Source organism: Mirounga angustirostris, unplaced genomic scaffold (assembly GCF_029215605.1).
Source record: "Mirounga angustirostris isolate CCGP_5_RB_7025 unplaced genomic scaffold, mMirAng1.0.hap1 SCAF_13, whole genome shotgun sequence".
Lineage (NCBI taxonomy): Eukaryota > Metazoa > Chordata > Mammalia > Carnivora > Phocidae > Mirounga > Mirounga angustirostris.
The window spans coordinates 89,937,559-89,965,126 of NW_026991721.1; the positions used below are offsets into that span (position 1 = coordinate 89,937,559).

The 27,568-nt window shown below is 42.7% G+C and overlaps 1 protein-coding gene across 1 annotated transcript in view; it reads left to right on the top strand.

Annotated features, from left to right (window-relative positions):
* Positions 1 to 27,568, top strand: part of SIAE (sialic acid acetylesterase) — a 38,211-nt gene that overhangs the window by 6,799 nt on the left and 3,844 nt on the right. The window contains exons 3-7 of the mRNA XM_045894792.3: positions 5,484 to 5,659; positions 14,906 to 15,044; positions 18,720 to 18,897; positions 20,523 to 20,632; positions 21,206 to 21,339. Coding sequence (XP_045750748.1) covers positions 5,484 to 5,659; positions 14,906 to 15,044; positions 18,720 to 18,897; positions 20,523 to 20,632; positions 21,206 to 21,339 — 737 coding nt within the window. The remainder of the gene's footprint in view (positions 1 to 5,483; positions 5,660 to 14,905; positions 15,045 to 18,719; positions 18,898 to 20,522; positions 20,633 to 21,205; positions 21,340 to 27,568) is intronic.

Consider the following 27,568-nt stretch of genomic DNA (forward strand, 5'->3'; position numbering starts at 1 on the left):
ATAATACCCTCCAGTTCCATGAAAGGTATTTATTTTATGTAGATCCATAAACCTACTTAAAGGGGCATCTTGCTCTGTTCTGCCCATATATATAGCATTTCAGATTTTTAAAAATTTTTAGTTTTTTCTCCCTCCATGGCTATTGTAGGACCAATATTTGGAATGGTCAGAGATGAGGCAGGAGGATAGGTAGTGACAACAAGGTATAAAAGGTAATGGTTAGGGGCTGAGCCTTTCTTTTCCTTCGTGGTGATAGTGAACTTGCTCAGTTGTCTTGAGTTCAGTCCTATAAACATCAACTAAGGGTTTATTGTGTATAAAACCCTGAAACCCTAGAAAATACAAAGAAGAATACAAATTGTGCCCATCCTCCAGGAACTCACTCTCTCATGCTGTCCTTTCACATTTGGTACTTTTGGTTTAAGTAATGCTTCCGTTGCTTTACTGCAAAGTGATGTGTCATTTGAAGTTAAAATATCCAGCAGCAACTTAAGGGAACCAAGTGATTCATGGACTGTTGATGGTAATTTCACAGGAAAAGGGATGGTTATTGGTAGCAGTGGGGGTAGATCTATTTATTCAGCTCTCCACATTTGCTAGGTAGAGAAGAAAGATATTTATTTTATGTAGATCCATAAACCTACCAATAGGGGCGTCTTGCTCCGTTCTGCACATGAAGCAAAATGGATAAAGTATTATTTGGAGTGAAGGAGGTAGACACGTAGGAAATTTTATAGGGCCGCAAAGAAAATGTTTCTCAAAGGAAACACTATAGGGTATATTGGAGGGTTGATTTCTATCTAAATTTTGATGAGGACTCTGGGATTTTCAGCTAGACTATCTCAATTTGTCACTCTGTCTCTGTTAATATTTAACTTACTACCTATAATCAGTCCCCTGGGTGCCCATAACAAAATGGGATTAACAGCATGAAGGTTCTTGTCCAGCAGACTGACACTCAAGCTTTGGGAAAATTAGAACTTGAGGGATGATTGGGAATATGGGTCAGGTACTGGGCCTATTCAAAACATATTGTCAAATGATGCATGATGATTCTTTCAAACACAAGGAATAAAATGGGGGAGGATAAGGTATATCCTCTCACTCTGATACACGTGGGGGATACATGGAGGGTGGTAAAATGAGGGTGTGTCTGGATTTGTCATCATGACTGAGGTAAGTAGAGATATTTTCTCTAACTTAGAAAATTCCAAAAAGCTTAAACCCCTTAGAGAAGCAAAAAGCTCCTGGTTGCAGTGTTAGCATGCATATTCCTTTTCTATGCTACATAATAAATTACCACAAACTTAGGTGCTTACAAGAACACATTTTTGTCATGACACAGTTTCTAGAGATCTGAACCCTGGGCCATCACTCAGTTGGGTTCTCTGCTCAGGGTCTCACAAGACTGAAATCAAGTGTTGGCTGGGCTGTGTTCTCATCTGGAAGCTTGACTAGGGAATTATCCACCTCAGGATCCTGTAGGTTGCAGGCAGATTCATTTCCTTATGCCTATAACATTTGTGGAAGCATCTCTGCAGCTTCAAATCTCTGATCTTGAGACCTTTATTTTAAAGGGCTCACCTTATTAGGGTCGGGCCCACCCGAGGAAATCTCCCTTTTTATTAACTCAAAGTCAACTGATTAGGAACTTTAATTCCATCTGCAAAACTCCTTTATCTTTTCCATATAATGTAACCTAATCATCACAAGAATGACACCTCCTCCCCCATGCCATTTTCTGTTGGTTGGAAGCAAATCACAGATTCTGCTTGCATTTGAGGGGAAGGGGATTATATAAGAGTGTGACTTATGGGGTGTCACCTTAGGGTGTGTCTGCCATAGATTCTATCATTTAAACAACTTGCATAAACGGTTTTATCACTAGAAAAATATTCAAGATTTTTTTTTCTTTTTACATTCATATTTGGTGGCGGTGGACATGAACTTTATACAGAATAAATGCAGGTTGTCAAGGGGAAGTTTGGGCACTAAGACGTCCCAGTCACTTCCACAAATCATTGAACTGATTTGCAGCTGGTGAAGTGCCAGGGTTTTGTGAGGGAAGAAGCGAACAGGGCTGTTTCTTTCAGCTGTAGGCTTTTCCTTTGGGGAAGGGAAAGGTCATGGATAATTTTCCTTTTTCTCTTGGCATCTGAGATTTGGCACAATAACCTGAAAAATAATTAACATCTGATGTGAATAGCAAAAAGGAAAAAAAGCATGAAAGCCCTTTATGACTAATCATGTCTTTAGACAAATTCCTTTAATTTTTTTCCCTTTGATGATTTGTTCTTCTGATTTTTGAGGTGGGGGTTGGTCAGGGAGGTGGAGAGAGAAAAATGAAGAGAGTTCTTTTTTTTTTTTTTAAAGATTTTATTTATTTGACAGAGAGAGAGAAAACCAGAGAGGGAACACAAGCAGGGGAAGCAGGAGAGGGAGAAGAAGCAGGCTTCCCACTGAGCAGGGAGCCTGATATGGGGCTTGATCCCAGGGCCCTGGGATCATGACCTGAGCCAAAGGCGGATGCTTCACTGACTGAGCCACCCAGGCGCCCCTGAAGAGAGTTCTTTACCTAAGCCCTTGGCCGGAGTATGAAGAGAAGAGGGACAGGAACAAATAGGCCACCAGATACACTCACCATTGGACATGGAAACCTAAGTCCCTAATCAGGTTGCGTGGCTTTCTTGTTGGTGTAACTCAGGGCTGGGGTTTACTATCTGCGGTTTACTTGATGGAGTGCCTGGCACATGGTAAGCATTCTAAGACATTCTGTAATGTAGGAAGGACATGAATCTTCCCCAATGGGAGAAGAAAGAATGTGAGGAAGCAGAGAGATGAATGCAACAAAAATGAGAATTTACAGAAACCTGGGCCTGAATTGGTAAGACAGGTGGTAAGATGGCAGGTGATGAGGGCCCAGAAGAAGGAACCAGAGTAGCTGTTGCTCAGAAAGCCCATCAGGATCAGCAGAAAGCCAGCTGGATGGTGAACTTCCAACTCCTGGTAGTCAATGACTCCGTTTTATTATTTGGATTCAACGTAATGGACTTGGTGGGTCAACACAGTTTCTAAAAACTGTAAGTGGATTTCATCATCCTTTGGTGAGCTCCACTTTATCCAGCCAGTCCTGAACTGCCAGCCAAGGACCAATCAATTCGCCTTGGGAAACAGGGTGACTTTTGCCTTTGTCATCCCACCCTTGCCTTTAGTCTAAGAAGCAGCCTTCATGGGGGTTGCTCTCCTTTGTATATCCTTTGACTGGGGAGGGAATCCTCATTGTTTTAACCGAATTATTTCTGAGTTAGTTTGACCCCTAGTCAGCTCTCTGCAGTGGGTCTGGTTTCCCCTGCATTCCTGGGCAGGCAACTTTATTCAACCCTCATTATTGTGTCAGAGTTTATTTTTCTTTTATCAAGTGGGAGAGGAAAACTGCTTGAAACTAAGAGAACTTGAGTAGGGCAGAGGAAGTTCTCCAAGGTCTTTGAGGGAGTTGAGAGTTTTCCTCAGGAGAGTAGTTCTTGGGACTAAGGCTCAGGTCTGGATCCCTAGTCCTCTTCAGACTATTCAGGTGCTAGAAGGAGCTCATCCTCCTGCTGTAGTAGGACGGTGTTGCCATCTCTTGTCCAAATGTCTCACCTTCCCCTTATTTGTCTTTTTGTTGCTGGGCAGCAAAACGTTTCAGAAGTGCTGGTGAAGGCCATTTACTTCACCAGCCATATTGCGTGATTGAGGCCAAGTGTAAAATCCAATAAACACTAGCAAGTAGGAATAGATTGTATAGTAGTAGAAAGCTAAAAAAAAAAGTCCTGCCTAAGTTTTTTGACCTCCTCATCAATAGAGGAGTAATATTGGTGGCAGAAGGACAGAGCTTTAGGAAGATATGTCCGTGCAAGAAGCCTGGGAAGACCTTGGCAAGACTGTAGTTGGGACAGATTGGAGTGTCTGTCTGCCCAGAAGCGTGAGCCATATGGTGCATATCACACCTGTGCGACACTGTCTGCGTGAGCTGCCCACTGTTTCCAAAACAGTGATTTTTCCGCTTTAGGTGAATTATGCATTTAATATGTTGATGTCTGGCTATCGGTGGTGTAAAAACACTAGCGACCGTTTGGACCTGGCTTTAATTGACCTCTAAGGGAGGGGAGTAGCAATCTCAGTTGGTTGTACTTAGGAGAGGAGCAAGCGTGTACCCTTTTGCTGATGCCTTGAGGCTTTTGCACATCTTCCCCAAGACTGAGCAACCCCGTGCGGTTTGAGCTTTTACGAATCTCCTGTCGTGCATCTGGACCTCTCATGCTCCTGCTTAGCTTTTGCTGATTGGAAAGAACTTAGCACAATGTCTAGCACATAGTAGGCACTTGGATAGTATTTTTATCATTCTTATTTTTTTACCGGTTGCTGTGATAACTTCAGCGTGCTCCATTTCCAGTTCTTACCATTTTTTCCCTGTTGAATTAACATTAATCTGATGGACACAAATTAGAAAATATTTTGTATTCTTTGGCATTGGGCCAAGAATATTTATTCTAAAATGATCATTTCTCTATTTTCTTTATTTTTTTTCACTCTCGTTTCTTCAACTTTATTCATGTTGTTTGGTTCTCTGAGGCATAATTTTGCCATTTTGAAGATATTTTCCCTAAGTTTCTGAGTATGATGTTGGCAGTGGTGGTGGTATGAGTGGGTGAGAGGTAGGAAGGTGGTAGGGGGGTGGTTCCTAAGGAATATGCTATGAATTTCTGAAAAAGGGTCTTGGATAGCTTTTTCATCTCCCTAATTGAGTCCAAAAACCTTGAGTCTGGTAAATAACTCTGAAAATAATTAATTGGGCACATCTAAATATCTTCTTCATAGAGATTAATTTGTATGCTCCTACTCCTTTATATGTCACTTTCTCTGCTCACCTGTGAGTCTGGAGAACCCAGACCCAAAGGTAGCATTAATCTTTGGAAGCGACATGGGGAGTGGGTGGGGGATTGATGACGAGGTTGACACCATCAAGTAAGGGGAAAGTTCCAGATTGTAAATGATTTTCTCTAACCTGTGTTCACATTTGATTATATAATTACAGATTAGTTTGGGGGCACTGTGTAAATCTATTAGATTATGATTCTATTAATATTGACAGTTGGATAGTATAATAAGAATTTCTATTTTATTTTTTTTAATTAAACTCCCTGAATTTTAATCTCAGTATATTTTTGTCTGTTCTCATTTAGGATGGTAACTGGGTGATTTATTTTTCCTGTAAATGCTTCAGTTACAAGGAAGGAGGGACTGGTACAGATTAAGGATAGAAATTTTGCTGCTTTTGTTATCTCTCTTTGCTTGTGTGAAATTTGGCCAATCTTTGTATCTTTGCATTTAGTTAATCACAATGGCTGGGTTTAGCCACAAATGAGTATGATGCATGGCAGGATTGGGCTTTAATTTCATTTTAATTGATTGATTAATTCCTTGGAACCTCTTCATCATTTCAGCACACTCTCACAGCTGGATGGTGGTACTGGATCCTATGAAGCCTGGTGGACCTTACAAGGTGATGGCACAGCAGACTCTCGGGAGAAAGAACATCACCCTGAGAGTTCATGATGTCTTATTTGGAGATGTCTGGCTTTGCAGTGGGCAAAGTAACATGCAGATGACGGTTTCCCAGGTAATTTGTAGGGGCTCAGTGTTAATAAATAATGTTGATGATGAAGAAGAAGAAGAAAAAGAAGGAAGAAGGGGGCAAGAAGGAGGTAGAAACCTTCTTTTTTTACCAGGGCCCAAGATCTGTGCTAAGTGTTTGGCATGTAATAATTAATTTGACTTAACAACTTTATGAGATGAAAACCATTCATCTCACAGATGAGGACACTGGCCCACGGAGATTAAATTACCTGCTTAAGGTCACACAGTTAATAGAGGATCCAGGTAATGTGACTCCAGAGCCTGCTTTCTTAATCACGCCTAGTGCACTGTAAGGGTGCGGGGCACTCTCTCCTCCCCTTCCTGAGCTAAAGGCAGAAGCTGGAGTACCTGATGGTCAGGCAGATTTCATATCAAATTGAAGACAAAGTAGATTACTCTTCTTTATGATAGGTTTTAGAAGATGAGCTTCTGGAGAGAGCCTAGGAAATCAAAACAATTAGATTTTGTTTCAAGCTCTGCATCTGATAGAATACATGTCTTTTGTTGTCATGGAGATTTAACAAATTGAGACTGAATGTTGGCTTTGCCTTTTACCAGTTGTACGACTTGGAGCAAATCACTGTATTTCTGAGACTTTGTTTTCAAAACGTGCTTTTTAAAACAATCGTGGTTAAAATGAATATAACATCATATTTATCATTTTAACCATTGCTAAGTGTACAACTCAGTGGCGTTAAATATATTCACAGCCCTGTGTATACCTGTCACTCGTATCTATACTCAAAATTTTTTCATCATCCCCAACATAAACTCGGTGCCCATTAAACAAGAACTCCTCCTTTTCTCCCTCTTCCAGCCCCTGGTAACCTCTGTTCTGCTTTCTCTCTATGAATTTGCCTATTCTTGTACCTCATTTTTCAGTGTACAAGTCTCTTACCTCCCTGGCTAGATTTATGCCTAAGTATTCAATTCTTTTATTTATTTATTTGTTTGTTTGTTTGTTTGTTTATTTTTCTTGTAGAAAGCATCTTTCTTTCTTTTTTTTTTTTTTAGATGCTATTGTAGATGGAATCGTGCAATCTTTGTCCTGTATCTGACTTATTTTACTAAGTATAATGTTTCAAGGTCTATCCGTGTTGTAGCATATATTGAAATTTTGTCCCTTTTTATGCCACATTTTGTTTATCCATTCTTCTGTTGATGGACACTTGGGTGCTTTCTGTCTTTTGGCTCTTGTGAATGATGCTGCTATGAATATCGTTCTATAGATATCTGTTCCAGTCCCTGCTTTCAGTTCTTTTGGATATATACCTATGAGTGAAATTGCTGGATCATCTGTTAGTTCTATGTTTAACTTTTGAGGAACCACCAAACCATTTTTCTATAGTGCCTGTACTATTTTATGTTCCTACCAGCAATCTGCAAAGGTTTCAATTTCTTTAACACGTGTTGCTTTCCAGTTGTTTTTTTTTTTAAGATTTTATTCATTTATTTGACAGAGAGAGAGAGAGAGCACAAGCAGGGCGAGCGGCAGGCAGAGGGAGAGGGAGAAGCAGGCTCCCTGCTGAGCAGGGAGCCCGACGCAGGGCTGAATCCCAGGACCCTGGGATCATGACCTGAGCCAAAGGCAGACGCTTAACTGACTGAGCCACCCAGGTACCCCTTTTCCAGTTTTTTTTTTAATTAAAAAAATTTTTTTTATTATAGCCTCAGATATGAAGTGGTATTTCATTGTGGTTTATTTGTATTTCCCTAATGATTAATGATGTTGAATGTTATTTCATGTACTTATTGGCCATTTATATATCTTCTTTGGAGAAATGTCTGTTTGAGTTCTTTGCCCATTTTTCAATTGGGTTGTTTGTTGTTGAATTGTAGGAATTATTTATATATTGTAGATATTAATCACTTTTCAGATATTTGATTTGCAAATATTTTCGCATTCTGTAGGTTGTCATTTCACTTTCTTGAGAGTGCCCTTTGATACACAAAAGTCCTTAATTTTGGTGAAGTCTAGTTTATTAATTAGTTATTATTAATTATAGTTTATAATAGTTTATTTATTAATTTTTTGTTGTCTGTGTGTGAAATTGTTGCCAAATCCAATGTCATGAAGGTTTTCCCCAATGTTGTCTTCTAAGAATTTATAGTATTAGGTCTTTGATCCATTTTTTTGAGTCAATTTTTATATATGGTGTAAGGTGAAGGTCTAACTTCATTCTTTTGCAAGTGGATATCCGGTTCTCCCAGCATCATTTGTTGAAGACTGTCCTTTCCCCGTTGAACTCTTGGAATTCCAATTGACTCTATATGTGAGGGTTTATTTCTGGGCTTCTTCTTTTATTTCATTGATCTATATGTCTCTGCTTATGCCAGTACCGTACTGTTTTAATTACTGTAGCTTTGTAGAAGGTTTCAAAGTTGGGAAGTATAAGTCTTCCAACTTTATTCTTCTTTTTCACAATTGTTTTGGCTATTCAGGGTTCCTTGCAATTCCATATGAATGTGAGGATATACTCTTCCATTTCTGCAAAAAAGGCTGTTGGAATTTTGATAGATATTGTGTTGAATCTGTAGATTGCTTTGGGTGATATTGATATTTTAATGGTATTAAGCCTTCCTAATATGAAGGGATGTTTTCCCATTAATTTAGATCTTTAAATTTTTTCATCAGTGTTTACAGTTTTCAGTATATACATCTTACCCCCTTTGCTAGAGTTAGTCCTAAGTATTTAATTCTTTTTGATACTATTATAAATGAAATTTCTTTCTTAATTTCCTCATAAGACTGCTCATTGCTGGTATATAGAAACAAGTGATTTTTGCATGTTGGTCTTGTACCCTGAAACTGCTGAATTAGTTTATTAGTTCTGGTAGCTTTCTTGTGGATTTTTTTTTTTGGTTTTCTAATATAGGGGCATATCTTCTGTGGATAGGGATAGTTTTACCTATTTGGATACCTTTTATTTCTTTTTTCTTGTCTAATAGCTCTGGCTAGAACTTCTAGTTACAATATTGAATAGTAGTGGTCTCGTCCTGGTTTTAGGGGGAAAGCTTTCACTCTTTCACCACTGAGTGTGATGTTACTTATGGGTTTTTCATAAATGTCTTTTATCATATTGAGGAATTTTCCCTCTATTCCTAGCTGTCTGAAAGTTTTTTTTTTTAATCATGAAAGTATGTTGAATTTTGTTAAATGTCTTAGTTTTCATGACTCTACTACAATAGTGATTATATCGGACCTAATTTACAAAGACTGAATTATTGTGTTTGTTTCTAAAAGGTCTTTATAAATTGAAAACTGCTGTCTAAAAATAAGATGTCACTATTTTTTTTTTAACTTTTTATTATAAAAAATTTCAAGCACACACAAAAGTTAAGAGACTTATACACTTGGGCTGCCTGGGTGGCTCAGTTGTTAAGGATCTGCCTTCGGCTCAGGTCATGGTCCCAGGGTCCTGGGATCGAGCCCAGCATCAGGCTCCCTGCTCGGCAGGAAGCCTGCTTCTCCCTTTCCCACTCCCAATGCTTGTGTTCCCTCTCTCGCTGTGTCTCTCTCTGTCAAATAAATAAATAAAATCTTAAAAAAAAAAAGACTTATACACACCTGTATACCCATCACTTAGATCGACAGTTGTTAATATTTTGCCATATTTGGTTTGTCTGTGTGTGTGTGTGTGTGTGTGTGTGTGTGAACTATCTCAAGGTAAGCTATAGACATCTTGATACTTCAGTTAGGTGTCATATATATTCATATATCAAATTAATAGGTTTAGATATGTTTTTTCTTTACACAGAAAGGGGAAATAATAGGCCAGTGATGACTTTTTTTGCTCAGCTTTTTCTTTTGTTGGCATCAGTTCTTCTTTCTCTGTTTCAGTCATGGTCTTTGAAGATGAACTGTTCTTAAATTTTGAGACCTCGCATTTTTTCTCCTCCTTTATTATAACTATATAGAGGCTTCACTAGCTGTTTACCCTGCTAGAATGTTGGGTGGAAGAGCACTGTGTAGGCTCCCAAGGAGGGATGGGGCACATAGAGTGCATGGAGAATCAAGTGGGACAGAACAAGGGAATACTGACTTGCCAATGTGTTGGCTAGTGATGAAATTCACTTTGAAGGGTTCCTGTCTTCGTTGCTATTAGAGAATAGGGCCCCTCTGATAGACTATGAGTGAGGTCTCTTAAGTAAAGCTGGATAAAAAGGACACTGGAAAAAGTTGCCAAGGAAAACACGCCTCTTACTTTGACTAGTGTTCTAGGAAGGTAGCAGTGGTAACACAAAGCCTTGGTGCTATATGTCTTCAGCACTCAGCTTTCTTTTTAAAATCAGCTCTACTTTCCAAATTAAACCCCAAAACTGTCTAGAATGAAGAGATTGGACTTCTGGGTAGGGTGTGATGGGGTTAGTGCTTTGGGCCTCAGAATTGTCCTTGCTTCGTTTGTTTGCTGGAAGCTATCTGATTTAAAAATAAAAGTAAGGGAGACCGTTGTGGTTTCATTTAAATTGGAATCAGGGCTGGACAGTGTATTAGCAAGTTCATAGACATGTTGAAACTATATCCGCTTAAAATATTGGTGAAAGAGGAGTAAAGATTTTGTGTGCAGTATCAGAACTTCTGAGAAATTAGTCCGACTTAAGTTCTTTGACACACTTGAAACTGGGATTGATTTTCTTTGCTTATGTGTATGTCCTTACTTTTCTATAATGAGCATGAAATAACTATAATTTTTTATTTTATTTTATTTTATTTTAAAGATTTTATTTATTTATTGACAGAGGCAGAGACAGCGAGATCAGGAACACAAGCAGGAGGAGTGAGAGAGGGAGAAGCAGGCTTCCCGCTGAGCAGGGAGCCTGATGTGGGACTCGATCCCAGGACTCTGGGATCATGACCTGAGCTGAAGGCAGATGTTTAACAATTGAGCCACCCAGGCACCCAATAACTATAATTTTTTTAAAAAAGCTATAAAAACAGGAAACTGATATTGACTTAACTAATCTCTCAAATATTTATCAAAGGCACAGTTTACAATAGTCATGTTATATAAGCAGGAATCAAAGGAATAAATTCTTTAATTTGCATTATGGATTGGCATAGATATGTTCTGCATTTATTTCCTTTAATTGGCTAAGAACTTGAAAACAGTATTGTCTTCTCAGCTCTTCCCCTAAAACTTAATTTCTTCTCAAGTTGATTTTTATTTTCCTGCCGTTTACTCATTATTTACTTCTCCATTTTTGAGAAATACTTAAATTTGAGATTTAAAAATCTCTATGATGACACTGTGATCTCAATTCATTTATCTTAAAAGAAAATTGTGAAATTGAGTCCTTTCATATACTTTATGATTTCTTGTTTTGCTTCTATTGCTTCTACCCCTGATTGCTTTTTTTCCTTTTTTGTTTTTTGACCAGTTAGTAGATAATGCTGCTAAAAAGATCCTACTCTGGACATATCTACTTCATTTTTTTATTAGTTTTATAATTCAGAATCTAAATTCTTGCATTTATGTCTTCATAATGGATATCTTATTTACTCTTGCTTCCTGCCCTGCTTAAATATATGGACACCTTTGAATTTAAATGTTTATTAAGGTGAACTTTCATGGGGCTCCCTTTTAGCACCAGTGAGTGGAAGCAAAATTGAAGTTTTATATCTTGAGAGAAAGCATGGTTTTGTATAGAAGTGGGATTGCTGCTAACTCACTAAGGAAAACAGTACTTTCCTTAATGTTTTAATTGTAGTTCCCTGTTTGCACAGAAAGCCATGGACCAGATGTATTTGTATCCATACAGTCAGGTTCTCAATAGCAGTCTATGCCAGGGGATCTCATCCCGTTTTCTGTCAAGCTGAATCAGATTTTGATATTGTTAAGAGTGAACACATTCTCTCTGCCTAGAATTTACTCTTACGCATCTTCTGTATTAGACTAAGGCTACAAGCTCTGAGATATAGGATATAAAAAAGATTCCCTCTGACACAGCCAAGTGTTAATTTTTTAAATTTTTTTTGTTTTAAATCCTGCACTTAGTTTGCAAGACAACATTTTAGGTGCTGACAGTACCCAAAGCCTAGTTTTCCAGTCTCTTAACACTCTGCAGAACTTTGTTTTTTGATCAAAAGGATGCTTTATATGACTCCTCCTTTATCCCTTTTGCTCCTTTTCCTCTAAAGACTCCCAACACAGACACACAGCACACACATACACACGTACACATATGTACACACATGTACACACACGGTGTCTGTCTCTTCTCTTTGCCCCCCTCCACGTGGCTTTTCTGAGGAGGTAAGATTTCTACTATAACCTACCATTCTTTGCATTCAAATGAAGGGAATGGCAGATTGTATGCCCATCTTGTTGTTAGGGTAAAGTGGAATTTTAAGATTGAGTGTTATTTATAACGCTGAGTGAGATGTGTATAAATGGAGAAAAGTCTCAATGTTCATCTGTCGCCTCCTAAGTCAGGGTAGGTCTTAAGACTTGGATATTTCTAGTTAGGCTCAGAAGAAGTTGGCCACTGTTAGACAGGAAACCCAGTTTTCAATATCTTGGCAATCCCCACATTCCTACTTTACACGTAGAGAAGTCAAAATCCAGAAGGAAAGGGCTGGTACCATATAACAATAAAAGATTCATGGGAGTTATGATGGCCGGCTTTATAGTTATTCCCTCGACTTAAAAACTGTTCTATTATACTGTGGTAGAAGGGACTATAACTTATAGAGTCCAAATTCTTTTAAGTAAAGTTCCCCCGTGTCCCCTGCACACACACTCTCTCTCTCTCTCTCTCTCTCTCTCTCACGTGCCTTGCTCCCTCATGCAGACCCCATGCCAAGATTCTCGGAGGAAATAGATTCTTGACGTTTCTTCATTAATTCAAGAATGTGGCATAAAGGTTACAAAATGAACACCCGGGAGCAGCTGCTTTGATGGTGAACTGCGGGTCCCTTGAGAGCCAGTGGTTCTCCCTCTCAGCCTCGGCAGCCTTAATGACTTCAAATACCTTGGTATTCATTTACATCCTCATTTAAATACTTGGTAGAAAAATAATTACACTGAGGTGTTTGATGAGATGAAATTTGATCTCAGCAGATGGAGGAAGCCTTCCCCTTTCATCAGCAGGGAAACCAAGTGTCATTTAAATGAAAATCTTCCTGAAATCTCTTTATTCCTAAATTTGCTGCCAATATCCCTGAGGAAATGCTTCCATCAAGAAGGCTTGGTGATATTGGGAAAGGGTACCAATTTCAGAAGTAATTGTCATCAGGTAGAGCAAGCATTCCCTCCGCCCCACTCCCCCCCAGCCCCATTTTTAACACTTGCTGTGGCTTTCGAGTTTTGGCTTGAAATAGAACACAAATGTGAGTTTGAGAATGGAAGTTTTTCCCAGCCAGGGTTGGGGATCCAGTTCGGTGGGCTTGGTGTAGTGTAGGAGGATGCCGGCCCCCCGACCCTGGCGGCCGTGCGCCGCTCTGCAGGGCTAGCAGCCGTCTGCACTGCAAGTAGCTCGTTCGCCCCTACCGCCTCCCCACGCCGGCAGCTCACTGCGAGGAGGCACTTGAGTTCGCAGTCAGTGCGGAAGCCGGTGTGGGTGGAGAGACGGCAGGCATTTCACCCCCGTTTCCATGGCAGCAACATACGATCCACGGCGCTGAGAGCCGAGCGGATTTCAAGGGAGGTGACTTTTTACAGGTACTTGCTGCTGAAAAACAGTTTTCCTGCCAGATTAGACTGTGAGCGCTTGAGCCTGTTTGTACTCTTTACTGTTTATTTTACAGCACGCTTGCCAGGCAAGACTCTGAACAAACAGGTCTGGATTTCCTATGGAATTTTCCCGAGACCCGCTGTCGCGTCTGTCCCGCTAGCGGGGAGACCGGTGGCCCTGGCCGGCTAGAGCGGCTGTTACGCAGGGGGCCCTTGGGCCGTGGCTGCCCCGGGAGAGCCCGAGACACATTTCGTTTGCGGCTGGCCGTCTTCTTGGCCACAGCAGGCTCCGTGGCCGGTCAGAAGGCGATTGGAGGGGCAGCGTGTTCCACGAAATGCCCTGCGGGGGCATTCGGCTGCTCGGCGGCGCTTTCTCTCGCACTGGGGGCTGGAGGACCAGCTGTGTTCCCCGTGCTGGGTGGGAGGGAGAGGGGGCCAGCTGCACGCTCTGTGGCCTGCGGCCAGTGGAAAGTCTCCAGCCGCCTGTGCCTCTCGCTGGGGCGGTCCTGTCAGCTGGGGCTCTTGTTCCCTGAGGCCAGCGATCGCTGGGCTTCCCGATGCTCCTGCTGGCCCTTTGTTTGGGGAAAACCAGACTAGTCCAGGAGGGAGAGAGAGAAGACAAGAAAAAACAAACACGCACATGACAAACCAAAACAGTATATCTACAATACGTTCTTTGTAAAACAAACAAACAAAAAACCTAACTGGAAAATCAGGATGGAAGGAAATAGCACTTTTGTGCAAGCTCACAGAGGAATGACTAACAAGGAAGCTACTCAGTAGAACTCGTTCTTATCCAGAAAAGCTCCAAGCCATTCCTGTCATACTCTTGGCAACTGGGGAGGTTTCGTAAAGGGATTTGGGGAAAAAATGATGTCTTTGGATGGGACACTTTTCTTTGTCTGGTTCCTTGGGACTGCTCTCAGCACTCACGCCAAACACCACCTTTCAAACTGCCATGCCTCCCATGCTTTTCTTGGGTGATTTGCCAGGATGAGATGAGAATATAAGCACGTGAGACATTTCAGTATGTTTCAGTACTTCTACAGTAGACTGGTTTCTCAGGTGTGTTCCTTTTGAAGACACCTCTCTTATGTGCTGTGGATTACACAAAACTACCTCCTCCTGGCCTTTTGGGCTCCATTTTGAAACGAATGCTATGGTTTTATGTTATGAGATACCTTTTCTGAATAAAAGTATTTTAGTTTTAAGATATTACAGTGGTCTAAAAAAAAAAAAGATATTACGGTGGTCTAACTGATAGTTGACCCTCTTCAGCCTAACCCTCATCTAATTCAGACTTGCTCTTTGAGATCTCAAATTTCACTGTGTTCTCCTTTCTTTGGGGACATGATTCCTCATGGTTTCAGTTCATCAAGATGGATCAAGGTGACTCAGACCAGCCCATCACTGGTTTTGGTTATTTATTTGATCAGTCTTGGTATATGAAAGCTCAGAAGGAGCTTGGAAGGTTGGCAGTGTTTACTAAGAGGTAGTAGGATAGTTGACCACCCACTAGGTGGGTGTAAGAAATGACATGCCTGTTTCTTTTCTAGATATTCAATGCCACAAAAGAGCTGGCTAACACTGCGGCCTATCAGTCTGTCCGCATCTTCTCCGTGTCACTCGTTCAGGCAGAGCGGGAGCTGGAGGACCTTGCTCAGGTTGACTTGCAGTGGGCTAAGCCCACCTCAGGTAAGGGATTGCTGGAATGCGTGCCATCACCTACATAATGGGTCAGAGCCCTAGGTGGAATCTGTAATCCTGGGTTCGCTTCTGATCTATTTATTATGATTCAACCATCCCTTTACTCATTTCTTGTTGACTTTCCACCTGATTTCTGATGGTAGCCATTTCATGTTTCCTCCCAAGATTCCACCAGTGACACTCCGCCCCCCCCTTGCTCTGAGCAGACGATGCTTCCTTGAGCTTCGCTAAACACACTAAGGCCCTTCAGCATGAGCTCTGCCGGCATCTCTCCCCACAGCCTCAATGCTCTCTGCTTTTCTCTCCCTTCCTTTGTTTCCTGTGTCTGAACACAATGGACCGGTGTCCTTTCAGGGCTGCCTCTGATGCGGGTGCTCACCCCCTCCACGGCCTTCTTTTACCCCTTGAGCTCTGGTCTTTCACGCCCCTGTCCACTCAGCACAGACTCCTTATTTCCTGCCTGTTCTCTGTTAGGCTTTGTGCTGGGCCCCAAAGATACAGCCGTGGGCAGTGCAGACACAGGCCCTGCTCTCAGATTTAGCCTTCCTTTTACTCTGACAAAACAAAGGAAACTGAACATAATAAACACCCTTCTCGTGATGCCTCACCTCTCTCCTAAGCTTTTCTAGAACATCTTTTGTTCTCATTCTTTTCACTGCCTTCCCATGTGTTCATTCTTTGTAATGTGGCTTCCGCTTCCGCCTCAACAGCTTGCTCACCTCAAGGCTACTGCTGTTCTTCCAGTGATGCACTCCAGACACCCGAACACTTGACGCTGCTGACCGCAGCTTTTAGAAACTGCATGTTCCAGGGGCACCTGGGTTTGAACATCCGACTCCTGATTTCGGCTCAGGTCATGATCTCAGCGTCCTGGAACTGAGCCCCTTGTTGAGCTCTGTGCTCAGTGGGAGTCTGCTTGGGACTCTCCCTCTCCCTTTGCCCCTCCTCCTACTCTCTTGTTCTTTCTTTCTTTCTCTCTCTAAAATAAATAAATAAATCTTAAAAAAAAATAGAAACTGCACATTCGTCTTCACTTGCATGGTCTCTCCTCTCCCTAGTTTTCCTCCTCTGACTTCTCCTTCTTTCTCTTTGCTTTCTTCTCTCTCTTCCTCCAAATGTGGTCCCTTGTGCTTTTTCTCGTCCCTTTTCTTTTTTCGTCTGTACCTGCTTTACTTTGCTAACCTCTGCTCCCACATTTTCTTTTTTTTTTAAATTCAATTAATTAACATATAGTGTATTATTAGTTTCAGAGGTAGAGTTCAGAGATTCATCAGTTGCGTACAACACCTAGTGCTCATTACATCACATTCCCTCCTTAATGCCCATCACCCAGTTATCCCATCCCCCTACCCCCCTCCCCTCCAGCAACCCTCAGTTTGTTTCCTGTGATTAAGAGTCTCTTATGGTTTGTCTCCCTCTCTGGTTTCCTCTTGTTTTATTTCTCACTCCCTTCCCCGATGCTCCTCTGTTTTGTTTCTTAAATTCCACATATGAGTGAGATCATACGATAATTGTCTTTCTCTGATTGACTTCCTTCACTTAGAAATACCCTCTAGTTCTATCCGCATTGTTGCAGATGGCAAGATTTCATTTTTTTGGATGGCTGAGTAATAGTCCGTTGTGTGTGTGTGTGTGTGTGTGTGTATCATACTTCTTTGTCCATTCATCAGTCATTGGACATCTGGGCTCTTTCCCCAGTTTGGCTATTGTGGACATTACTACTATAAACATTAGGGTGCAGGTGCCCCTTCGGATCATTACATTTGTATCTTTGGGGTAAATACCCAGTAGTGCAATTGCTGGATCATATGGTAGCTCTATTTTCAACGTTTTGAGGAACCTCCATACTGTTTTCCAGAGTGGCTGCATCAGTTTGCATTCCCACTAACAGTGTAGGAGGGTTCCCCTTTCTCCGCATCCTCGTCAACATCTGTCGTTTCCTGTGTGCTCCCACATTTTCAAGTGTTAATTCATTCAACAAATATTTGAGAACCTCCTATGTGCTAAGCACTGTTCCAAGTGCTTCGGGGACGGCAGTGGGTAAGACAGGCAAGAACACCTGATCTCACGGAGCTTGCTTTCTAGTGTGGGGGATTTTAGCAAATGAATAATAAAATCAGTACATTATATACAAAGTGTCTGATAATACTCAGTATCACACTGTCTGAATTCTCCCTATGAGAACTCAGGAGCTGAATCGATTTGGGTAAATTTTTGGATAAATCTTTTGGTCTATGAACTTTCCCTATGTGTTATCCAAAACTCAGGAATCAGTTAGATTTGGATAATATATTTTACCTTGCTATCAGCAGACTTTCACTCTAAACTTGGAGACCTAATACATTTTTGGGTATGAAGGGATAGGGTAGATGGTGAGCAAACTAATGAGACAAAAACACATAAATGAAATACCTCAGGGAAGGGGGTGCAGTAGGACTGTTGGGGCTGGGATGGAGTTGTGGTTTCCAGTGGAGAGCGGCCATGGTGGTCCCGACAGAGAAAGGCGAGGTAGTGCAGCTACTGGGGAAGAGCACAGTAGGTCAGGCCGCTCTTATATTCCAAATTTATGCCGCCTCTCCTACTGTTGTCACATCTCTCTGACTGCAGCTGGGAAGGTTCTCTGATATTAAGGACTCATGATTAGATGGGAGCCACCCGGATAATTCACGGCAGTCTCCCTGTCTCAAGGTCCTCAACCCCAGTCACATCTACAAAGCCCCGTAGCCACGTAAGGTAACAGATCACAGACTGCAGGCATTGGGGTGTGGACATCTTTGGAGGGCTCTTCTGCCTTCCACACATTCTTGTTCCCAAGCATTTTCAAGTGGCTTTGTGGCTTTCTGCTTTCTTTCCTCCAAGATGTGATTCCCCTCCTGTCTTATCTTCCACTGTTCTCCTATTATGGTCTAGGCTCTAATCAAATCCTTTCAACAGTTTTCCTACTCTGTGTGCCTTTTTACATATTGTTTCTTCTGCCCAGAATACCAGCTCTGCATCCCCCAACTCTCTCCCCGTCCCCCTTATTTACCTTTTCCTTCTCCCTGCCCATCAGTGGATCTGCCTTTATACCAGCTACCCACAGCCACCAGACACCAGCCAACGAACCTTTACTGACTCTGTGTTAGGTACTAGACATTGGGGATCCAGAAGGGAAGAAGATAAGGTTCCTGCCTTGGAGTAGCTAATACTCCAAGGGTAAGGGAAACACTATGCAGAGTATTATAGAAGCACAGGGGAGAGGGGTAGGTCTTATTAGGCTTTTTGTGATGTGCCTTTCATTTGCTCTTCTTTCTCTTGCTGTTGAAACCCCTTACCACTTGTTTGTACCTCTTCAGGCACTTAGCCATATTTTGCTGTATATTTTATTCAGCTGAATGTTTGGCTTATTCTGTAGAATATAAGAGCTATGAGGAGAGCCTCCGTGTCTCTCCATATGTCTTTGTTCACTGTATCCCAACCATCTAGAAGGGCCTGGCACCTAGAAGGTGCTAGTCGGTTTTATCTCATTCGAAACTGATTGGAATTCCCAGTATTACACTGTCAACTTTCTGAGGGCCAGAGCTGTACTGGGTTTGGGTCTTCTGTAGCGCCGAGCCAGTGACTTACATGCAGTAGGAGATCTACCGCATTCCTGACTTCTTCTGTTTAACTTTTCCTCAACAGAGAACTTAGGCCACGGGATTTTCAAGTACATGTCAGCAGTGTGCTGGCTCTTTGGACGTTCCCTGTATGACACTCTGCGGTACCCCATCGGGCTGGTCTCCTCCTCGTGGGCTGGGACACCCATTGAAGCCTGGTCATCTGGAAGGTCGCTGAGAGCCTGTGGTGTTCTGACGCGAGGGTGAGACAGTATCCTGAAGTCTGGGAGAAGGATCCAGGAAATTTTGTAAGAGAGAAGGATCATGGTTTTCTCTGGGGAGCCAAATACTTGTTGAATGTCCAAATAGGTATTGAATATATGTAACTTATTGCACGAACATGGAACGTGTTATTTTCACTGTCGTCAGCACCATGCTCATCTGAGAATATGTCAAGAAGAAATTATGATCCTTTTCCTTAGTAATAGCTAATACTTACTGAAAGCTTTCTCTATGTTGGATACTGTTGTAATCACTTTGTATGTATTAATTCACTTAGTACTCGCAATAACCTCTAGAAGTGTAGATACTATGAACACAAATAATATGTGGATAAAGCTGCTACGTCTCAGAGTGGTTTAGTAACTCACTCATGGGTACAACTGGTAAGGGGCAAAGTCTGGCTTCAATGTCTGTGCTCTCAGACACTGTGCTGTATTGCCCATAAGAATAAACAGTCTAGGGCGCCTGGGTGGCTCAGTTGGTTGAGCGACTGCCTTCGGCTCAGGTCATGATCCCGGAATCCCAGGATCGAGTCCCACGTCGGGCTCCCTGCTCGGCGGGGAGTCTGCTTCTCCCTCTAACCCTACCCCCTCTTGCGCTCTCTCTCTCTCTCTCTCAAATAAATAAATAAATTAAATTAAAAAAAAAAAGAATAAACAGTCTAACAGGAAGAACAAATATACATGTAATCAAAGAAATTTATTTGATTACGAAATTCTGGTTATGAAAGCACAATCAGGAAAAGCTGGATCTGGAAGAATATGTGGAGTGGGGGAGAAAGGAGTAGTTAATAAAATCCTGACACTAATATTAACACAGAGATTAACAGTATGTGAACTGCTTTCACAGACGTTGTTTCATTCAATCTGGGAAGGCCCCTGGGGAGAGGATGGACTTGAGCTCTTGGTATAGCTCAGGTAAAGACATGCCTGTAGGGAAGGGGAGATGTTCAACTTTGGAACTAAGAGAATGGCCTAGGTAGAGTGGGAGGGATGTAAAGTCAGGCTTCCCAGATCTCTGGGGACAGGAAGGGACGCCACCGAATGTGTGGGGAAGTGGGCATTCTCATATATAGCGGTCATGAGTATAAACTCATATATGCATTTTACAGAGAACTTTAGGAATGTGTCCAAAGCCTTGAAAAAATATGCCCTTTGACCCAGCAGTTTCATTTCTGGGAATTTATCTTAAGGACATAATTAAGCATATATGCAGTGATTTTAGCTATAAGGAAGATGAGCAGAAAGCTTAAAAAAAATCCAAGTGTCCATCCACTGAGCACTAGTTAAATAAATTGTCTGCATGAGATACTCATAATAAAGCACTCCTCCCCTCTGGTTTTAGTGACCTTATCTGGAAACTGGGATGGCCCTCTCTGGACTCAGAAAGCTGACCGATACCCTTATCCCAGGAAGAACCTGGACAGATATGAAAGTTGGAGGCTGTTCACATGTTTTCATGTGAAACAGAGTGGTTCAGTCTGATTCTGTGTTGCTTTCATCAGAAGTTTACCCCAAGTGAAAGCTGGATAGACACCCAGTTTCGGGATCATCCTGTGATTGGTCACCAGCTCTCTCGTGACACTTGTGAATCTTATCAATTGCAGGTTGATTCCGTCTGATTCTGTGACTGGTCCCAGTAAGTACTCTGTTCTCTGGAATGCCATGATCCATCCACTGCATAACATGACTCTGAAAGGGGTGATCTGGTACCAGGGTGAGTGCTCATTTTGCTATTTCTCCATTGTATCAGTTAGCTTTTGCTGCATAACAAACTACCCCATAACCGAGTGACTTAAAACAATAATAATTTTATTTGGCTCACCATTCAGTGGGTTATTAGGGTAGTTTTCCTGTATAGACTGCTTTGGTTAATTTCTCTTGGGATCGCTGATGTGTCTTTGGCCACTTGGCAGGTGTCTGGTGGCTGGATGACCTAGGATGGCCTCTTCCTCCTGTTTGTTGACTGCTGGGGCACCATGGTCTCAAGTGGTCTCTCAGCCTTGAGCAAATTAGTTCAGACTTCTTTATCATTGACATAGCAGTCTCAGTCTCAGTCTCATAGCATTCACTCAGCAGTGTCTGAGTGAAGCCCAAAGCTGAAGCACTTTTTAAGCCTCTGCTTGCATCCCATTTGCTGAGGCCCCTTTGGCCAGAGCAAGTCTCAAGGCCAGTCCAGAGAGACTGCAGGAAGGCCCACTCCCTAAGGGCATGGATGGCGGTTGGGGAGAAACGTGCGGCCGTGTTTGCATCCACCCCAAGGCCCTCTCACAATCTGGACTATTTTTAGGGGAGTCCAACGTGAATTTTAACAGGGACCTGTATAATTGCACGTTCCCTGCGCTCATTGAAGACTGGCGCCAGACCTTCCACCGTGGCTCCCAGGGGCAGACAGAGCGTTTCTTCCCGTTTGGATTTGTCCAGGTATGTGTTGGGAGGAAGAAGGTTTGGGGCATGGGTGTGGGGGTGTGCTGTGGAGGTCTCTTTCCTGGAATCCATATTCCTTTTTGTGCCCTCATAGTCTGCTGGTCAAGAACTGAGTGTCAGACTTAATTCATCTCAGTTCACTGATGGGACAAGTACATCTGCAAAAAAAGGTTAATAAGTGACAAATACTTCTTATTAAAAAAAGAATACATGTTCATTAAAGATATTTAAAAGATAAGCAAAAGAAACTGAAACATTTCTAATTCCCCAATCCTGACATAAGCCGACCTCTTCTGCTTATGTGTTTCTGCAATGAGATCCATACCATAATACTGTACCATAGCTTGCTTCTGCTCTTAATGTCATATTGTGAACAGTTTTTCATGCCAATAAATATTAATCTTGAGCACAACTCATAATGATTGCAGGGCACTTTGAAATCCGGTTGTATTCTAATTTATTTAACTAGTTCTCAGTAAATGGGCCCTTAGGTTGCTTTAAACATCTTGCTTTTATAAGCAGCAGCGTTTATTTTCCTTGTGGCTAAGTCATTGCATATGTGCTTAATTCTTTCTGTAAGATAAATTCCCAGAAATGAAATTGCTAGGTCAAATGGAACGCTTTTTAAGGCGTTGAACATGTCCTCAAGTTTCTCTGTAGAAATGTATTAATTTGGATTAATTGTATACTCAGCAGCTATGTGTGAGAATGTCCACTTCTCCACACCCTCCCTAACTCGGTGCTGCCCCTTCTGCCCCTCTACAGCGAAGCTTTGCTCTTTCACTGCCTGCCCACTGCATGCGTTCTTTGCCTGGAGCAACCTTACTCTCCCACACTTCCCTAGCCAACTTCATCCTTTAGACCTCAGCCTGGGTATCAGGTTAGGAAGCCTTCTGTGAGTATTCAACATCTGGGGTAGGTACCTCCTTTCCCCAAACAGATGATTACTTAGCACCCTCTCCTTCCCCATGTTACTTGCGTGTCGGTTGCGCACATGACCACGTTTTTCTGGATCACATTTACATCCCAGTACCTAACTGCTCAGCAGTCGTTAAATATGGCCTAACACATGAATGAAAAAAAATATCAAGAGAAATCATACTTTTAATTAGCGGCAACTAGTCAGGAAGATTCTGCTCTCCTTGCTGAAAAGGAATAAATGCATTTAACCAAGTTCATAATGGTGTTGCCTTACCTGTTCCTATGGCCCCTCCCAAGACCTAGATGTCTTAGCAGGATGGTCGTTCTGACTTGCCTGGAATATAGGAAATAAAACAAGTAAGGTGTTAGAAAACCAGGGCCCGACTCCCAGCATAATAATGGAATCGGCTTTAATACTTGAATTGGACACACATGCGTCCAGCCGTCTGGCTCCGCAGGGTCCACAGATACCTCCCGCTCACCGTCCTCACATCTCCCCCACCCTGTCCTAGTTCACCATACCTTTTTTTGGATAAAGATTTTTATAGACCTTTTTTCCACTTATAATTACTTTACAACCATGTTCTTTCTCCTTTCTCACATTTGTTTTGACTTGGAAACAAGATGATTCTACTCATTATTATCAAAATAGCAAGCCCTGTCATCAGTTCTGTGTTTCTGTTGGTGGAAACCCCATTTGGACTTTTGAGGTTCTTTTTTTGTCTTTGCTGTGTAGATGGTGATTTGATTGTGACTTCAGCCAATTCCAACCATGTGTTGTATGCTTATTATATGCCATGAATTGTGTGAGGTGCTATAAATAGAGCGTGAATCAGAGAGACCTGGTCCTTGCACTTATGCCTTTCCGTTTAGTGAGACTAAGTCCCTTAGTCTCATGGCTTTAGCTGGTCATCATCGACAAAAATCTGTTGGTTGCTTGTGGAAAATTGGGAATGCAAACATATACCTTCAAAGGGAAATATCAAATATGACAAAATAATGGTTCAGCACACGGATCTGGAGCTAGTCTGCCTGGATTCAAATCTAGCTCTGACTCTTCTCTAGCTATGTGATTTTTAAAAAAATATTTTATTTATTTATTTGACAGAGAGAGACAGAGCAGAAGCAGGGGGAGTGGGTAAGGGAGAAGCAGGCTCCCCGCTGAGCAAGTAGCCTGATGTGGGACTCTATCCCAGGACCCCGGGATCATGACCTGAGCCGAAGGCAGATGCTTAACTGACTGAGCCACTCAGGCGCCCCTAGCTATGTGATTTTGAACCAGATATTGAATAGGGCATTATTATTTGAAGTAGTATTTTTATTATTATCTTTATTATTTTAAGTATTACGTGAGTTGATCCATATAGAGCCTGGCACATGCCAGGTAATGTTAGTATTAATTATTATCAATGTGAGAAGTCAAGAAAATCTGGAGGGACAGTTGGTCTGCAAGGAAAGATGAATTTATAGAGGTGTTGAGTTTGAAATGATGGTTGCAATAGCTAGAGCACAGCTAGAGATGTAGGACAGGAGCCCAGCGGAGTTAGACACATGTATCCAGGGGTTATTCGTAGGGAGGTGACCTGGAGTGTGGGAGGGAAGGAAGAGCAAGAGGCTAGGGAGTCCCTAGGAGTATGCGTTTTGTACAAAGGGTCTGGAGGAACGGTGGAGCGGACTGCGAAGTGCAGTATGCTGTTGTAAAGTCCTCTGAGTGTGGCCACTTTTATATTCTGTGGCAATCATATGCCTTCTTTAAGAGCAGTATTTCTACTAATCACTGTGGGAGGCTGAACAGCACCCTAGTAGATCTGAGATCATGGGGTATGCCGGCGCCTCCGTGTGGCCGCTCTGGAGTAGTGCAAGCAATGAAACGGCCAATTGCTGCAGGACTTCTCCCCACTCTGCCATTTTGAAACAGCTTCCTTGGCAGGAGTGACCGTATTCAGCATTTCTCCCACTTGTGCTTCAGGCTAGTACTTATCCTAGACTCTGTCTGGTAGCTTCGTTGCTGTGAACTTCATCATGACACTGGCTGGTGACCAGTGTTCCGCTCTCAGTCTTCCGGGTGTTGTGTGGGAATAAGTAGGGTCACTCAGTGGGTCTTTTCACGAAGTTCCTTTGTGAAGCTTCAGCACCTTTTATCATTTCATATATTCCAGCAGATTTGCCTAAGAGGTTTTAATAAGAGAACTGGAAATGTCCCCTTAGTTCCAGATCACGTCCTTTTTACTACCACTGCAACCTCTCCAGTTTTTCCTGAGGATTTTCTAGTCTTTCTGGAACAGCTCAAGAAGCAGAAAACTTCCTGTGCTCAAAGCTTCATTTGGCCACATTTGTCGGGATGACCCCAGGTATTTGCTGGCTCTGGGGGTGAGAAGGCTTGGGGGAACAGCCTCTTCACGATGTAGCTCTTCTCATGGGGACAGAAATTTTCAAATGGCGTCCAAAGACAGTGTGGTTGCTCGTCCAGACTGTTTCCCAGCTTGTGGCCTGGCTTACTGTTAGATCATGGTTGTGAAAGAGAGATAATGGGTTGATGCCTCTCATTGGCTGGACTGGGGCTAAGAATGATGTGTAGTCTAAATCAGAGAACAGGGTGATATAAATACGAGAGAAGTAAGGAAGGAAGAGTGGGACCACATGTGTCAGAGTAATATTAAAGAGTTTTCCCGGGAGCCTCTCCTCTGCAGGAGTAGGAGTCTGTCGATTTTAAGTCTAGATGGAAGTATTTACTCAGGATGTTGCAGAGTCAGACAGCCTCTTACTACCTTTACCGCTCCTGCACTACTCTGAGGAGCCATCTTCTTTCCCTTGAAGTGATGCCTCCTTACTGGTCTTCCTGCTTCTACCTTTTCTCCCCTTTAGGGTAGTCTCAACATTGCAGTTAAAGTGATCCTTTGAAGTGTAAGCCACATCAGAAGGCTCCAGTGGTTCCTCTGTATGAGCGAGGTCAGCAGAGTGACACGTGGTTTGCCCCTGCCGCCAGCGCCCATCTGACCTCCTGTCCTAACTCTCTTTGCCTCGCTCGCTCCACGTCAGCTCCGCTGGCTGCCTTACAGTCTTACTTACACACTGGGCATACTCTGCCCTAGGGCCAGCCATTTTCCTTTCCTTCTGCCTAGAAAGTTCTTTCCCTGGTATATTAGTTTTCTGTTGCTGCATAAAAAATTACTGCATATTTAGCAGCTTAAAACAATGCTACACACATTTCTTATCTCACGGTTTGTGTGGGCGACGAGCCTGGCATGCCTGGCTTAGCTGAGTCTTCCACTCGGGGCTGCAGTGAAGGTGTTGGACAGAGCTGGGGTCTCAGCTGAGGCTTGGGGTTATCTTCCAAGCTCAGGTGGCTGTGGGTGGAATTCGTTTCCTTGAAGCTCTAGAACTCAGGGCAGCTGACTTCTTGAAGGCCAGCAGGAGAGAGCCTCTGACTTCTCTACCCTCTTATAAAGGCTTCCTTGACTGAGTTGGGCTCTCCACCTACTCTTCCTTTGGTTATCTTGAAGTCAGCTGATAAAGGACCTCACCTACATCTGCAGGATTCCAAGCAGACAATCAGATGTTACAGCTTCTTGAGTGATGGATACTGTCCTTTCTCTGAGTCCCATCCCCTATCCAGGTGCTTGCCTGCTTCTGTCATTTTGTCTTTTAGGTTATCTTATTCCTGCCCATCCCATTCCTGCTGCTCTCCTACGTCAGGCTTTTCTCTTATTTGTCTAGAATGTTCTCGTAGCTGTTGAACCAATCAGCCTTTCTGCTGTCGGGTTCTTCACAGAATCATTTGCATGATCACTAGATTAATCCTTTGAAATAGTCCTTTTATCATGTCAATTTCAGTGGCTCTCTTATTTCTAAATTGAGCTTAAATTCACATAAAATTAACTATTTTAAAGCATTCAGTTCGGTGGCATTAGGACGATCACAGTGTTCTGCAGCCATCCCCTCTAGTGAGTCCCTGTTGTGTGCGGGTAAAGTATGAACTCTATCCGAACACTTGCCTCACTGTCTTAACAATGTTGTCTTTCCTACATAAACCCTCCAGTTCAGCTCGACTACTCTCTCTCTCGCCTTCAAAATTGCCTTTCTCTTTCTTACCTTTGCATATTACAAGATTCTGACATATCCTGTTGGTAGTGACTGCTCATATTTTCTGGGCCCATCTCTCTCTCTCTCTTTTTTTTTAACATATTCTGAGGCCCTGTTGTCTTATAATAACAAACTTTGTCCTAGTGCAGAGTACGTGCTGTCTGTGCCTCTGACGTTAGCACTTAATCCACGCTGTTTTATATAGCTGTTTATTAACATTTCTTATGTACAGGTCTGTCCCCTCAACAAAGCTGTGAAGTACTTGTACAGTTAGCTGTCGCTATGTAATAAATCGCCTCAAAACCTCGTGGCTTAACATAACATTTATCATAGCTCCCATGTGTGGGTAGCTGGGGCTGGGTTGATCTTGGCTGAGCTCCACTGAACTCTTTCATATCTCTGTGGGTCAGAGGCAGGTGGGGGCTCTCACTTGGGCTTGGCTGGAGTGGGTTAGATGAGGAAGCTCCGTCCCACAGCGCTCATCCTTCTGTAGAGAGCTGCGGGCTAGGCCAGGCATGTCATTGTCCTGACAGCAGAAATGTGAAAGAGCAAGTGGAACCACACAGGTCTTTGGAGGCTGAGGCTAGGAACTGACGTGCCGTAACTTCTGTTTCAGTCTGTTGACCAAAACAAACCACCTTAGAAAGTGGTGGGGAAATACACTCTTTCTCTTCCTGGGAGAAACCACAAAGCCAGATGGCAGGAAAGTGTGGTTGTAGGAAGGGGTGAAGAATTGGGGTCTTTGATGCAATTTACCACATGCTTATGGGCAGATTGCTCTCAGCTTCCCTGTAGCACTTAAACGTGTTATAGATAGATGTATCAGTTACCTGTTGCTTTGTAACAAACAACCCCAAAACTTAGTGGCTTTAAAACGTCAGCTATTGTATTTGCTCATGATGCCATGGGTCGGCCAGGCAGGGCTCAACTGGGACGGCTCAGCTCTGCTCCGTGTGATGTCAGCCCTGCTTGCTCACATGGCTGCAGTTTGAATTGAAGTCTCGAGCGTTCATGTGACTGGCCCCTCGGCTGAGCCCATGGGGACATTAGCCCCTCTCTCTCCTAAGGATCTTCGCATGTCCAAGGCCCCCGTCTCCAGGTAATTTCTCCAGCAGGGTAGCTGGACTGTTTTTACCTGGCCATCTCCAGGTTCCAAGAGAATGAAATCCGAAGGCAGGGCCACTTGGAGCAATGGCATCACTTCTACTGCGTTCAGCTGGTC